The 12,825-nt window shown below is 37.1% G+C and overlaps 2 protein-coding genes and 2 long non-coding RNA genes across 8 annotated transcripts in view; 1 reads left to right on the top strand and 3 right to left on the bottom strand.

The window, feature by feature from the left end:
• The window catches only part of LOC147834285 (uncharacterized), a 3,422-nt gene extending 1,887 nt beyond the window's left edge, over window positions 1-1,535 (bottom strand). Inside the window, exon 1 of the long non-coding RNA XR_015506361.2 lies at window positions 417-1,535. This is a non-coding gene — a long non-coding RNA (uncharacterized LOC147834285). The remainder of the gene's footprint in view (window positions 1-416) is intronic.
• Window positions 1-7,851, top strand: part of opn3 (opsin 3) — a 26,496-nt gene extending 18,645 nt beyond the window's left edge. Inside the window, exons 3-5 of one of the 2 annotated variants that reach the window (XR_015505221.1) lie at window positions 4,635-4,886; window positions 5,715-6,594; window positions 6,647-7,851. Coding sequence is in view for 1 of the 2 variants with exons in the window: in NM_001111164.1 (NP_001104634.1) it covers window positions 4,635-4,886; window positions 5,715-5,981 (519 nt within the window). In the remaining variant the exon portion in view is untranslated. 2 annotated transcript variants of the gene reach the window in all.
• LOC147834284 (uncharacterized) overlaps window positions 1-9,978 on the bottom strand; it is a 20,199-nt gene extending 10,221 nt beyond the window's left edge. Inside the window, exon 1 of one of the 2 annotated variants that reach the window (XR_015506347.1) lies at window positions 9,682-9,978. This is a non-coding gene — a long non-coding RNA (uncharacterized LOC147834284). The remainder of the gene's footprint in view (window positions 1-9,681) is intronic. The other variant, XR_015506348.1, reaches the window with a different exon arrangement.
• Window positions 9,979-11,170: 1,192 nt separating this feature from the next.
• The window catches only part of kmo (kynurenine 3-monooxygenase), a 177,739-nt gene continuing 176,084 nt past the window's right edge, over window positions 11,171-12,825 (bottom strand). For 2 of the 3 annotated variants that reach the window (XM_087277643.1, XM_087277642.1), the window contains one exon: window positions 11,171-12,825. This exon is cut by the window's right edge and continues 461 nt beyond it. The gene's annotated coding sequence lies outside the window, so the exon portion shown is untranslated. 3 annotated transcript variants of the gene reach the window in all.

Consider the following 12,825-nt stretch of genomic DNA (forward strand, 5'->3'; position numbering starts at 1 on the left):
GAGTGTGTGTGGTCACGTGATGTGTGTTTTCAGCGGTAGTGGGGAAGAAGGGCTGCTCAGAAATGCTACACACCAGTGCGGATGTGGATCGTTGTCGTTCTAAAATGCCATTTAGAAACAAAGACATATTAGTGTAAACAGGGCCTGAGTGTGTATTTTTCGCGAGCGGATTTGTAACGGGTGCGGGGCGGAGGATCGCGATGCGCCTATCGTCTATCATTCCAACCGTAATACGTACATAGCAGAGCTTGCAAACTATGTTTTTTTGTCGACAACACGAACGTTGTCAAACACAAGCACTTCAACAAGCATGTTTTTTCCCGCTTGGCAAGCCAAGCTGACGTGACATGGGGGCGTGGCAGCATCGACGATTCTATTTTTTGATTCGATAATAGAAGTTGAGCATAAATTGACACCCCTATTAGCCAATCAGATTTTTTTTACAGAATTTTAAATGATAGCACTTAAATTTAATTTTAAAATTATATGGGGGCAAATATTGACCTTAAAAATTCCTTTAAAGACTATGTAAACAGCTTTTTTTTTGCGGTCAATCTAAAAGAATTAGATTTTTGACACCATAAATGCTGTATTCATTTTCATGCTCTGTTAAACATCACTTAGGAAATATTTGAAAAAGACTACAAATTTCACAGGTGGGCTAATTATTTTGACTTCGACTAAACAGTCAACAGAATAATCCATAGTGAATGTTCAATCCTCCAATCCACCATAAAGTTTAAAATTGAAGTATTGATAAAAACAGCACAACAATCATCAGCTTATGAACTTCATCATCAACTCTAAAAGAGCAGCAGAAAACTCACCAGCACACACAGAAAATAGTTTGGTTTTAACCTTATTGAGAAAAAGTAAGTAACAAAATGACTCATGAACAAACAGTTTTGTGCAATTGCATCAGCTGATAAGCAAACAAAATGCATCCACGTGAATATTCTCAATATAAAAGTTCAAGACCAATGAAAAGAAAACCCAACACAAACTCCTTCAATAATTCAGTGTTTCAGCATGGTTTGTAAGCTTCATAGGGTGCACTATTTACAGTCTGCAGTATAACATGTCAATACTACTAAGAGTTAAACCCTCAAGGCACAACACCAGACTAAACCCACATTTTCTTAACAGTACATACACACAGAGTTTGTATTCTCGCTCTGAAATCAACCCCAAAACGCACAGCAGGGGCTTTCATAAACACCCAGACTGCTTTTCACTCATATCTCCTCTTTTCTGTTGGCAAAAGGAGGATTTATAAGGAGCTCTGAGGTTGTTTTTTCATCCAAACGCCTAGTGTGCTTGACTTGTGTACAGCATGCTGCCTATGTGTTGTCTTTTATCTGGGTTATTCAGTGATTAATAAACATGGTTAACTGTGCAGCAACTGCCTGAATAAATGCATATAGCTGAAAATCAATATAACATAACTAAATCAGTTCATTCATAATCACGCAAATGAATTAATAACTGTAGAAATGAATATACAAACTAATTTGCTCTAGGGCTGCACGATATTGAAAAAAAAAGGCATTGCAATATTTTGTATTTATATACACTCAAGGCGGTGTTTGACAGAGTGCCCGCGACGTGTCTGAAGAGCGAGGAGGGATCCGGTGGTGAGGGGTGAGAAGTGTGCACCTTATTTGAGGACCGGGAGGGAGACGCAAGATTTACGGGAGATTATCACTCGTTTGCGGGCTTCCGGAAGTCTATGCATTTGCGGGAGACTCACGGAGCTTCTGGGAGACTTACGATGTCTGAATATCACGTTTAATAACTATAGTGAGACGCGATCCAGCGGTACATCCTTGATAAACTGTCTGAAGTGCACTGCTCTCTGGAGCTCAGACGAGCGCATGACAGTGTGTGTGTGACTGTGTGTGGCTGTGTGTGTGTGTGTGTGTGTGTGGTCACGTGATATGCTTTTTCATGCAGCGGACGGAGGGCTATTCAGAAATGCTAGGTAAAACACAGTGTGGATGTGGATCATGTTCGTTCTAAAATGCCATTTTAACACTAAGATGTATTAGTGTAAACGGGGCTAAAGTGTGTATTTTTCACAAGCGGGTTTGCGACGGGGGCGGGGCGGAGGATCGGCGATGCCGGCTCAGCATCGTGTTGTCTATTGCTATGGCATCGTCTATCGGCCCAACCCTAGTTGCCGGTTTATTCCGCTGTGGTGACCTCTGATGAATAAAGGGACTAAGCCGAAGGAAAAATGAATAGAGTATTGTGATATGGATTGATAAGGATTGAATTACTATTTGTAAAGAATTCATAATGATTTAGGTAATTTCATAGGGGAGAGCATCTGCATAAATTACTATAAACTACTTAAAAAAAAAATTTAAATGGGGGGGAGGGGTGGATGAGAGAAAAAAGAGCTTTAAATTTGTCTTTTAAGTGTTAGTAGCAGTTGAAGACAAATATTTTAAAAAGTCTAATGTAAAATTACACTTGGCACTATGAAAATCGTGTTATATTAATTTTAAAGCTACAAGTGCTATTGTTTCTTGAGCCTGTAGGCTTTAAACTTAATAAATGTGTAACAGAAAAAAACAAAAACAAATGCGAATTATAAACCTTAAATGCACAATTGTTGAAGTTTGCCATTAATCTACAAGCTCCTGGACAACAACACATACTTGACATTGAAGATCTTGTGATGTGACTATTGCAGATGTGCACATTTAAAAATTGTCTATTTGTTTATTTTGTTGTACAGTAATATAAACAGAGTTAACATTTATGGGTAACACTTTACAATAAGGTTCATTAGTTAATGCATTTACTAACATGAACTAATCACGAACAACACATGTACAGCATTTATTAATCATAATTGAACATTTACTAATGCATTATTAACATCCAAGTCCATACTTGTTAACATTAGTTCATGCACCATGAGTTAACATGAACTAACAATGAACTACTATATTTTCATTAACTAACGTTAACTAACATGAACAAATACAGTAGTAGATGTATTGTTTATTGTTTGTTCATGTTAGTAAAGGCATTAATTAGCATTAACTAATGAACCTTATTGTAAGGTGTGACCCATATATCTTCTTAAATTAAAATAAATCTTATTTTACTGCTCTCTCAACCCTATAAAACCTTTTACATTGAATAGTAATAAGTCTAAATAGGTCAAAATAGAGGCGACACGGTGGCGACATGACTTAGGCCCATGCCAAGTCATGAGGGCTCTTAAAGCATGCGTCCGCAAGCGAAATGCAACCTCCGGTGGACAGTAGCAGCCTTCAAGATGAGATGCAGATTTAGAGTTCCACATGAAGTTATTAATTAGCAAATAATATAAACATTACGAATATAAATATTAGGCGAGCAGGTTACATTGTCCATATCCTAACAACACTCTTCGTGATGAGATTTGTAGTGATAAGCAATTTGGCTGTTTGCACCAGACGAAACACCACAGAAATTTTAATTCAACCATTTAGAAGCACAGAATATGCACCCACTCATAAAATGGTAGGGTTTATAATCTAATTAATACATATTAAACCTCTTTAACATTATTAAATGTGCTTGCTGAATAGATGATAGGTGTTGGCATGATCTGGCTCATAGTTCTAAAGTTCCATTTCTGTAACACCACGCCAGCAGAGAGAGCCCTTGCCCAACTACTGACTCAGCTCCGCTCCCTCTGCAGTCACTTCCTGTTTGTGCTGTATTTCAGCAAGAGCACAGGCCATGCTTCCTTGCAAAGTATTGCCAGTTCACCCGCATTACCAAGCATTGTTCCAAGAGCCTTTTATGACTGCCTGCCTGTGTATGACCCCGCATGCCTTGATCAAGTACATTATCTGTCTTTGCCCCTGTGTTTGTTAATCTGTTTTGGACTGATTGTAGTTATACTGAATCTCTGCCTGCACTCTCACTCCGTCGTCTGGATTTGCCCCTGTGTTTGTTATTGGATTGGACTGCTTACATGTTGCCGACTCTCTGCCTGTTTATTCGTTGAAGTTTCTGCCTAATCCCTTTAATAAATTTCTGCACATGGAATCTAACACAGCCTCAGACCCCATGTTACAATTTTGAGGTGAACTATCTGCTGCTGCTTTCAGTAGTATGGTAATAAATGTCATGTAAAATGGCATTCAAACTCGCATTATTAGCATTTAACACTGAATAAAGCACGTGAGGTGTACCTGAGGTAAACATTGTCATAGTTTGTGTTGATCACCTGTAAGAAATAGAAGCCGCTTCTAATATCGAGATTTCTGGAGTTGGTTAGGACAAAAACTCCCTTTAATGTGGAAAATGTTCCTTTTATCAGATGCTGTTGCTTTTATTCAGATCACGACTTAAATCAGTCCTTAAATCAGCTTTAAGGCTCGATGATCAGGCACACTTCTGTTGGTCTTGTCAATCTGGCAACCTGCACTAGCGTGTGTTTTAAACCAAGTGTGCAATACCAAGTTCCACCACTGGGTGTCAAACTTACATACTGTACCTTCAACAGAAAAAAAGAAACTCTAACATGTTTGGAACAAGAGAAGTTAGTGTAAATAATGACAGAATTACTATTATTTAAGAGAAGCAAACAGCTGAATGATAAAACCTCCTCTTTTCTCTACTTTTAGCTGCGCTCTATCCAGGATCTGCAGACGGTTCAGACCATTAAGATCCTGCGGTATGAGAAGAAAGTGGCGGTGATGTTCCTGATGATGATTTCCTGTTTTCTTGTGTGCTGGACACCCTATGCTGTGGTCTCCATGCTGGAGGCCTTTGGGAAGAAGAGTGTGGTTTCCCCTACCGTCGCCATTATTCCATCTCTATTCGCCAAATCCAGCACAGCCTACAACCCCGTCATCTACGCCTTCATGAGCAGAAAGGTCAGCATGAATATATGACAGAAGGGTTGATGACATTCAGATTTTAGGACAATCATATATTTCAGCTATTTTTATAGTCCCAATTTAGCATCTTTGTGCCGTATTTCACCTTTCATAAAAATCTTCATTAGATGAGTGCTTTTTTAATTGAACTTGCTAGTGTGTCTCAATTATTAATTGACTGATGTGTGAATAAATCAGTACTGAAAACAAGCTATGACAGCCACTAGGGCTGTATAATATATTGTTTCAGCATCAATTTCCCAATGTGCGCATCTCAACCACCACCACCGCAGCATCCACTTGAATGATGCGACGGCAGCCACAGGACAATGGCGCCAGTGCGCTCACCACATAACAGCTCTTTAATGGAGTGGAGAGACAGTGATAGAGTGGATGGGAATGATTAGAAGGCCATGATAGGTAAGGGCTGATAAAGGGAATTTGGCCAGGACACCAGGGTTACATCCCGACTCTGCCATAGGCAAACCACAGAGAGTCAGGACCTTGGTTTAATGTCTCATCCAAAACACAGTGCTCACTGACAGTATGGTGTCCCCTTTCACTTTACTTGGGCATCAAGTCTCATACAGACCACAGTTTGAGCGCCCCCTGCTGGCCTCACTAACACCACTTCCAACTGCAACCTAGCTTTCCCATGTGGTCTCCCATCCAGGCACTGACCAGGCTCAGCCCTGCTTAGCTTTAGTGAATAACCGGTCTTGGACTGCAGGGTGATATGGCTGTGGCAGTATTAATATAAACATGTGCATTACTTAAAACACTGGTCCATTTTGACTAATACATTTTCTCTTTCTGATTGGTCAGTTTCGCAGATGCATGTTACAGATGCTGTGTTCTCGTCTGACCAGTCTGCAGCACACCATTAAAGACCGACCCCTGTCCCGCATCGAGCATCCCATACGACCCATTGTGATGTCCCAGAGTCGCACCGACCGGCCCAAAAAGAGAGTAACCTTCAGCTCTTCCTCCATCGTCTTCATCATTGCCAGCCATGACACTCATCCTCTGGACATCACCTCCAAATGCAACGATGAACCAGACATCAACGTAATTCAAGTTCGACCGCTTTGACACTTGCCGTGGAGACATTAAAAAAGTTTGAATTCAATGTGTTCATAATGTCCAGAACATTCAATGGCATCTCTTTTCATTAACACGGAAGATTGATTTTTAGAAACGTATAAACTGACTTTTGTTTTTCGCATCAAGACTTTGTATGACGTACATAAACTGTAACTGCGGTAAGTATTTAATGAAAACGACCTTTCAGTTCAATTATGTACCTTCTCCATTGTACGTGACACTTAATTTTCCACCTTCACCCAGTTTTAATGGGATGGTGAGATATCCAGCAGCTTAGATCACACGGTTCGTGAGCAGAATATATTAGCTGGTGTGTTCAGATAGATTAAGGTGTCTTATATAGAGGACATTTGCTAGAGGATTTGGCAAATACAGAATGTCGGTCAAGTCCACAGCGCCCCCTGGTGGAAACGAACGTTGTGTCCTATTTCAGTGGGGTCAAGCATAACTATTTCTACAGCTCAAACTTCAGATTGAGGTTTGAACAAAGCCCTAAGTATTAAATCTTTGTGCGTTTACCTCAAATTGTGTTGCTTCTTGTGTAGTAGTGTGTTTTCCAGCCTGATCTCATACGGAAAATATTTTGCATATTGTCAGAAACATTTTTAAAATTGATTTCTTAAAATGAGCTTAAATGGCACCTATTTCGAAACGTGGCTAATTAGTACAAACTGATGATGATTTTTTAAAAGAAGCTTAAATGGCACCTTTTACAAGATGTAAAATAAGCCTTTGGTGTCTCCAGAATGTGTCTGTAAAATTTCAGCTCAAAATACTTAGATAATTTGTTATAGTCTCTAAAGTCTGCCTATTTCGTTGACACAATACATTGTAGCTATTTTTGTAGCCTGTGGCTTTAAATGAAAATGAGCTGCGGCTCATAGAGATCATCAAAGAGATCATCCAAATGGATAGGAATTAGCCACAAAATCAAAAAGTTAAGTTGAGTTGTGTCTTGAAAAGTGTGTTTTCATAAGAGAACGTAATTATTTTACTTATTGTCAGAAAGTGGCTAATTAGTACAAATTCATGTGATTTTATTTTAATGAAAACCTGAATTTTTTAAAGAGGAATTGTGCCCCCAAACCAAGCCATTGTCACAATGCACTTTTTTCATCACATAGACTTCCATACACATGTGAATATGGCAGACTGGAAACACAAGCTTAAATTTCGCATGTCGCTGCATTGCAAAGTTCAAGTTAGTTGACATCACGTGATTGCATGCGATGATGCGACCAATAGAAGATCAAAACTTGACGTCTCTGCACAGAAATGTTAAATATGGCACAATCACTTGCTTTATCAATGTCTAGACATCTTGTTTTATCCCGTCATTTTTCACATTGCCAAACGACAGAATTTAACAGGTGTGACCGCAACTTAACCATATCCCTCATTAGGTGATGATCAAATCTTACTAGGATGTATGAATGAGATTGTACAGATTAATACAAATTAGACACTAAATCCATAAGTTATTAACTGACGTGAGTTTGCATCAGCCTTTTGCCTTTAGGATTGTACTTAAAGGTATAGTTCACCAAATGTAAGCCTGGACTAGAAAAACAGCAATTTCCATTTTTGGAAATTGAGACTTTTATATCTTAAAGCTGCATAACCCGTCTTTCTGTTGATGTTTATTTTGTTAGGATTTGGCCAAGATATGTCTATTTAAATAACTGGAATCTGAGGCTTCAAATAAATCTAAATATTGAGAAAACTGCCTTTAAAGTTGTCCACCAATGCAAATTACTAATGAGAAATTGTGACGGAATATAGTTGGAAATTTACTAAATGTTTTAATGGAACCTGATCTTTACTTACTACTCAGTAAAAATCTATAATTTTGACCCACACAATGTATATTTAATTATTGCCAAAACATATACCCATGCAACATGAGACAAATAGTAAAAGAAAAGTTGTTAATTTGCTCATCCTCGGGCTATTCAATATGTAGGTCTCTTCAGGAGAATTTAACAGAAGATTTTTAGCTTAAAAAGTGGTCCTTGGTCATTTATCAAAAGAGCTATTGGCACCCAGAGTCAACAAGTACATCAACAAGTACATCAAGCCAAAACAAAACTAATGGCTCTTGATGATACACTGATGTCTTACAATGTGAAGCTATACGATATGCAAAGATAATGTTATTATGGGATTTTACTATACTTCTTTTTTAATACAGCATCCAAAATAACACCGTTTAATAAATAAATAACATAAGACACAAGTACAATTTTTGATGAAAAATACACTGCACATGTCTTGCTCTTGGTTGTAAAGAAACAGTGAATACGTTTACATGGACACTAATAATCCGAGTTTTAATACGATTGTGACAACACTGTTAATAAGTGTCTACCATGTAAACAGCATTTTGAAAGAAACAGAAATCAGATTAAGACGTGGCGTATGCTGGTTTTACTTGCATTATAGAAGTGCAGTACAGACATGTAAACACCGCAATCAAACTACAATTGTCATGTAGGACTTTTCGCCGCGTTTTGCGACAGGATATTTTATATACACACAGGCACAGCTGTTTGATACTATTTTCTGCACCTGTCGTGTTAGTAAAGGACCACAGACACACGCATTGCCAAATGCAGATTTTTTTTTCCCATTGGGCATGAGGTATCAATTTCCATTAAAAAACACTCTTCAACTAGTCATTCGTCCTCGCATGCAAAACCTTTGTTACTGGGTATAAATGAAATGTTCCTGAATGATAGTGAAACTGCAGTTAAAGACAAAAAATTTAAAGTGAAACATCCAAAATTACATGAACCTCCAGAGGAAATGTGGATAGCCTGGTGGCGCAATGACATTAATCGATCTATGTGCTATAACATGTAAAAGGGGATCATGAAAGAAACATTTAAAAAGCAACACATGTAAACACCTAAATCATATTATTGTCTTATTCAGATTAAGGCAAATAATTTGATTGCGAACGTCCATGTAAACGTAGTCAGTGTCAGCTTACGTGCAAGTTTGTAGAGATAGTTCATTCAAAAAATAGAAAATTACCCAACAATTTACTCACACTCAACCCAGTTTTGTGATTTATTTTTCGTTGAACACACAGATATTTTAAAGAATGCTTGGGAAAAGCAGCTGTTGACAGAATATACTATGGATACTTAACTTGAGGACATTCTGATTCTAGGCAACACTCTTTAGTATATTGTGTTTAAAATACAAAACACCGGTTTAAATCAAGTTAAAGATGTGTAAATCATCACAGAATTTTCATTTTTTCGTGAACCATCCCTTTAACAACTAAATGTTAATGGAAAATCTGCAATTCTTCAATGCATGCATATCTCTTTAAGAACCCCCAAAACATTCAGTTAAATGCCACCATCATACATATACAGTAATACCCATTTAGAGTACAAAACAATTTAAAATGTAGATTGTAGTCACTTTGTTGGTATAATGTTGGCTTAACTTTTTCCCTTTATTTTAAACATTTTTTTGTTTAATTAATTTAGCTCATTAGACTCATTTTCTGGGTAAAATTTTGTTTGTACGTTTTTTCTGATTGGTTTTCACAGATGTAGCCTATTTACTGACTAGAATATCATAGGTTTCAGTAAACTAGGCTGGGCAAACCACTCATTTGCATTTCACTTATTAGAAACCACACATAATAATGCTAAAAGTAAAAACAACTTACTTCAATAACGAAACCTCCCGGATAGTAGCGGTAAAGAAGCTCGTGTCGTTTTCAACCCAGCTGATTCATGCTGGTCCAACCCGCCGATATCACGTTGGTGAAATCCACTTAAATCATTCTATTTCATATATTGTAGAAAACATTAATACTAAAACGTATTTTTTAAATACTCCTGGTTATGACGCATCCATATGGAAATAAGTATGTTTTTGTTGGTAAACTTTGCGAAAGCGTGCGTCAAACACAAATCATCTTAAAAGCAAGTTGTTGCCTTGGCGCGAAATTTCAGATCACGTGGATGATCTTTGACTGGATTTCTAAATAAATGGCCAAGCTATCGACTTCATGTAGTGTTACAGTTCGTATACTCGGAGTTATAGTTTTCCCCGTGTAGTGTTTGGAATTTATTTCTTGCAGTTCAGTTTGTCTTGCAATATTTTTTTCACATTCACAGGATAAAACTCGGAAATCTTATTTTCCTGAATAGCTAAATCGCTGCATTCTATAAAATAGCTATGCTTCCCTATAGCAGCCTAGAAGTTGACTCTTTTCGATGTTTTGAGGCCACTGTGGATGATTTTAAAGGGATAGCTCACCCCAAAATGAAAATTGTTATGTACTGCCTCTTGTCAAAAACCGGTTTGACTTACTTTTCCTTTCCTTTTAATTAAACACAAAATAAATCATTTTAAAAAATGATGAAAACCTGTAGCCTAACCAGTGACTGTTCTTCATTTTTCAGAATAACTTTGTGTTCAACAGAAAAAGGAAACTGGGTGACACGGTGCTCCGGTTTCCTCCACAATCCAAAGACATGCTGTATAGTTGAATTGGATAAACTAAATTGTCCGTAGTGTATGTGTGTGAATGATTGTGTATGGATGTTTCCCAGTACTGGGTTGCAGCTGGAAGGGCATCCACTGTGTAAAAGATATGCTGGATAAGTTGGCGGTTTACTCCGCTTTGGCGACCCCTGGTGAAGAAAGGGACTAAGCTGAAAGGAATCTCATTAAAGTTTGCAACAAACTAAGGGAGAGTAAATAGTAAGTAAATGTTTTATTTTGGGGTGAATATTTCTTTAAGAGTTGTCGTGAACTGGTGATAATGAAAACATGAGTGAATTTCATTCATATTACGCCTATTTTTACCAAACTAAATGTAGGTTTTAACCTCAACAGCTTACATTTGGCTTTTTTTCATAGTTCATCTCTATAAACACAAAATACAAAATGTTTGTATTTACAAATTACCCAAACTGATTTGCACAAAACTATGCTGATAAATTTATGGTTTAAAAAATATAAAGATGACAGAATTCCTGCTTGAGTGGTTCAGATGGCATCTGTTATCTCATTCATGGATTATGGCTCACACAGGATTTGTAAATTAAATGCAAACGTGGATTGATGTGAGATTCTACACAACACTAAAAGACCCTCAGTGGGATATTTAACATTTCTCCCACACTAAAAATAAAAAGTTTGAACAGTACATGAACAAAATATTTAATTGAGTTGCATTTATCTTATTTTAAATCCACAAAACAGACTGCGATCATCTTGACTTTTAAAAAACTAAAAACAAAGAAATTACATCTTAGTGCTTGGAAATTACACCACCCACAATGACGCCCACTGAGAATTATTTCTTTCTCCCTCGCAACTATTTAAAACTCATGGTGACTGAATTAATGAAATGTTCTGGTTTTAATAGAAATTTCTAGATAATGTTGATTATCACAGACAATATAAAATAGTTTCCACTTAAACTGCAGTCCACAAAACCAGGTATCATTTGTTTTCAAAAAGTTTAACTTCAAGTCTCACTTTAAAATAGACAATATAGAAAACTTAGGGGCTCAAATACTGAATATTTTACTGAATAATTCCTGCAGTTTAGTGCAATGCTTGCTTGAAAAGAATTACTTGCTTTACATTGAAACATCTGTTACTAAGAATATAAGTGCTTTAAACCACCATTTCTGCTTTAAACCATCTGGCAGACTGTACTTCATTTTAAGTGCACTAGATTAGTTAACTTATATTATTATTATTATATTATTTTCTGGGCGACGCAGTGGCGCAGTAGGTAGTGCTGTCAACTTACAGCAAGAAGGTCGCTGGTTCGAGCCTCGGCTGGGTCAGTTGGCGTTTGTGTGGAGTTTGTATGTTCTCCATGCATTCGGGTGGGTTTCCTCTGGGGGCTCCGGTTTCCCCCCACAGTCCAAAGACATGCGGTACAGGTGAATTGGGTAGGCTAAATTGTCCGTAGTGTATGAGAGTGAATGAGTGTGTGTGGATGTTTCCCTGAGATTGGTTGTGGATGGAAGGGCATCCGCTGCGTACAAACTTGCTGGATAAGTTGGAGGTTCATTCCGCTGTGGCGACCTCGAATTAATACAGGGACTCTAATTAATACAGGGACTAAGCTTTCTTTTGCTTATGGTTATTTTGTTTATATGGTTTAATTATTATTTTTTTACAACAAAATTGCTTTAATATGAGATTAACTCTTCGTTTATGTGTAGTTAACTGGTGATCTGAGAAACCTTTAGCGAGGACAGATTACTGTGCATATTTTTGATACATGACAATTGTTTTTCTTTTTTTTTTAAGACATGTTTTGTTAAATAAAAGGTTTAGTTTACAGCTATATTTAGCTTGTTTTGACACGTTTAAAATATTTCACAAAACGTGAAATGAATGAGGCATGTGGACTAAACACAAAATCTAAATAATTTTCAAGTAATTTTGAACAAAATCAAGTAATTTTAGCATGTTAAAGTAATATTTATGCATATAAAAAACATTTTTCCAACAACAAAATTGTGGCTAGTGAAAATGCAGAGTGGCTAGTAACGTTGGAAAACTACTTGCCACTGAGGCTGGTGATCAAAAAAGTTAACGTCAAGCCCTGGTGAGGACAGTAACCTAGACAGACTGTTGTGCATACAGTACATTTCATTTAATACAGTTTTTAATGCTTTTCAAAAAAATTACGAAAGATGTGTGTATGTGTACAACTAGGGGTTGCTTGTTTGGCTCATTGTTTAAAAAATGTAACTAAGAAATAATTATAATTTTTTTTTATGGAAACTGGGCCAACATAAGCATTTAGTCCTGAAAATCTAAAATTTGATTTATA

Source organism: Danio rerio, chromosome 13 (genome assembly GCF_052040795.2).
Source record: "Danio rerio strain M-AB ecotype USA chromosome 13, GRCz13ab, whole genome shotgun sequence".
Taxonomy (NCBI): domain Eukaryota; kingdom Metazoa; phylum Chordata; class Actinopteri; order Cypriniformes; family Danionidae; genus Danio; species Danio rerio.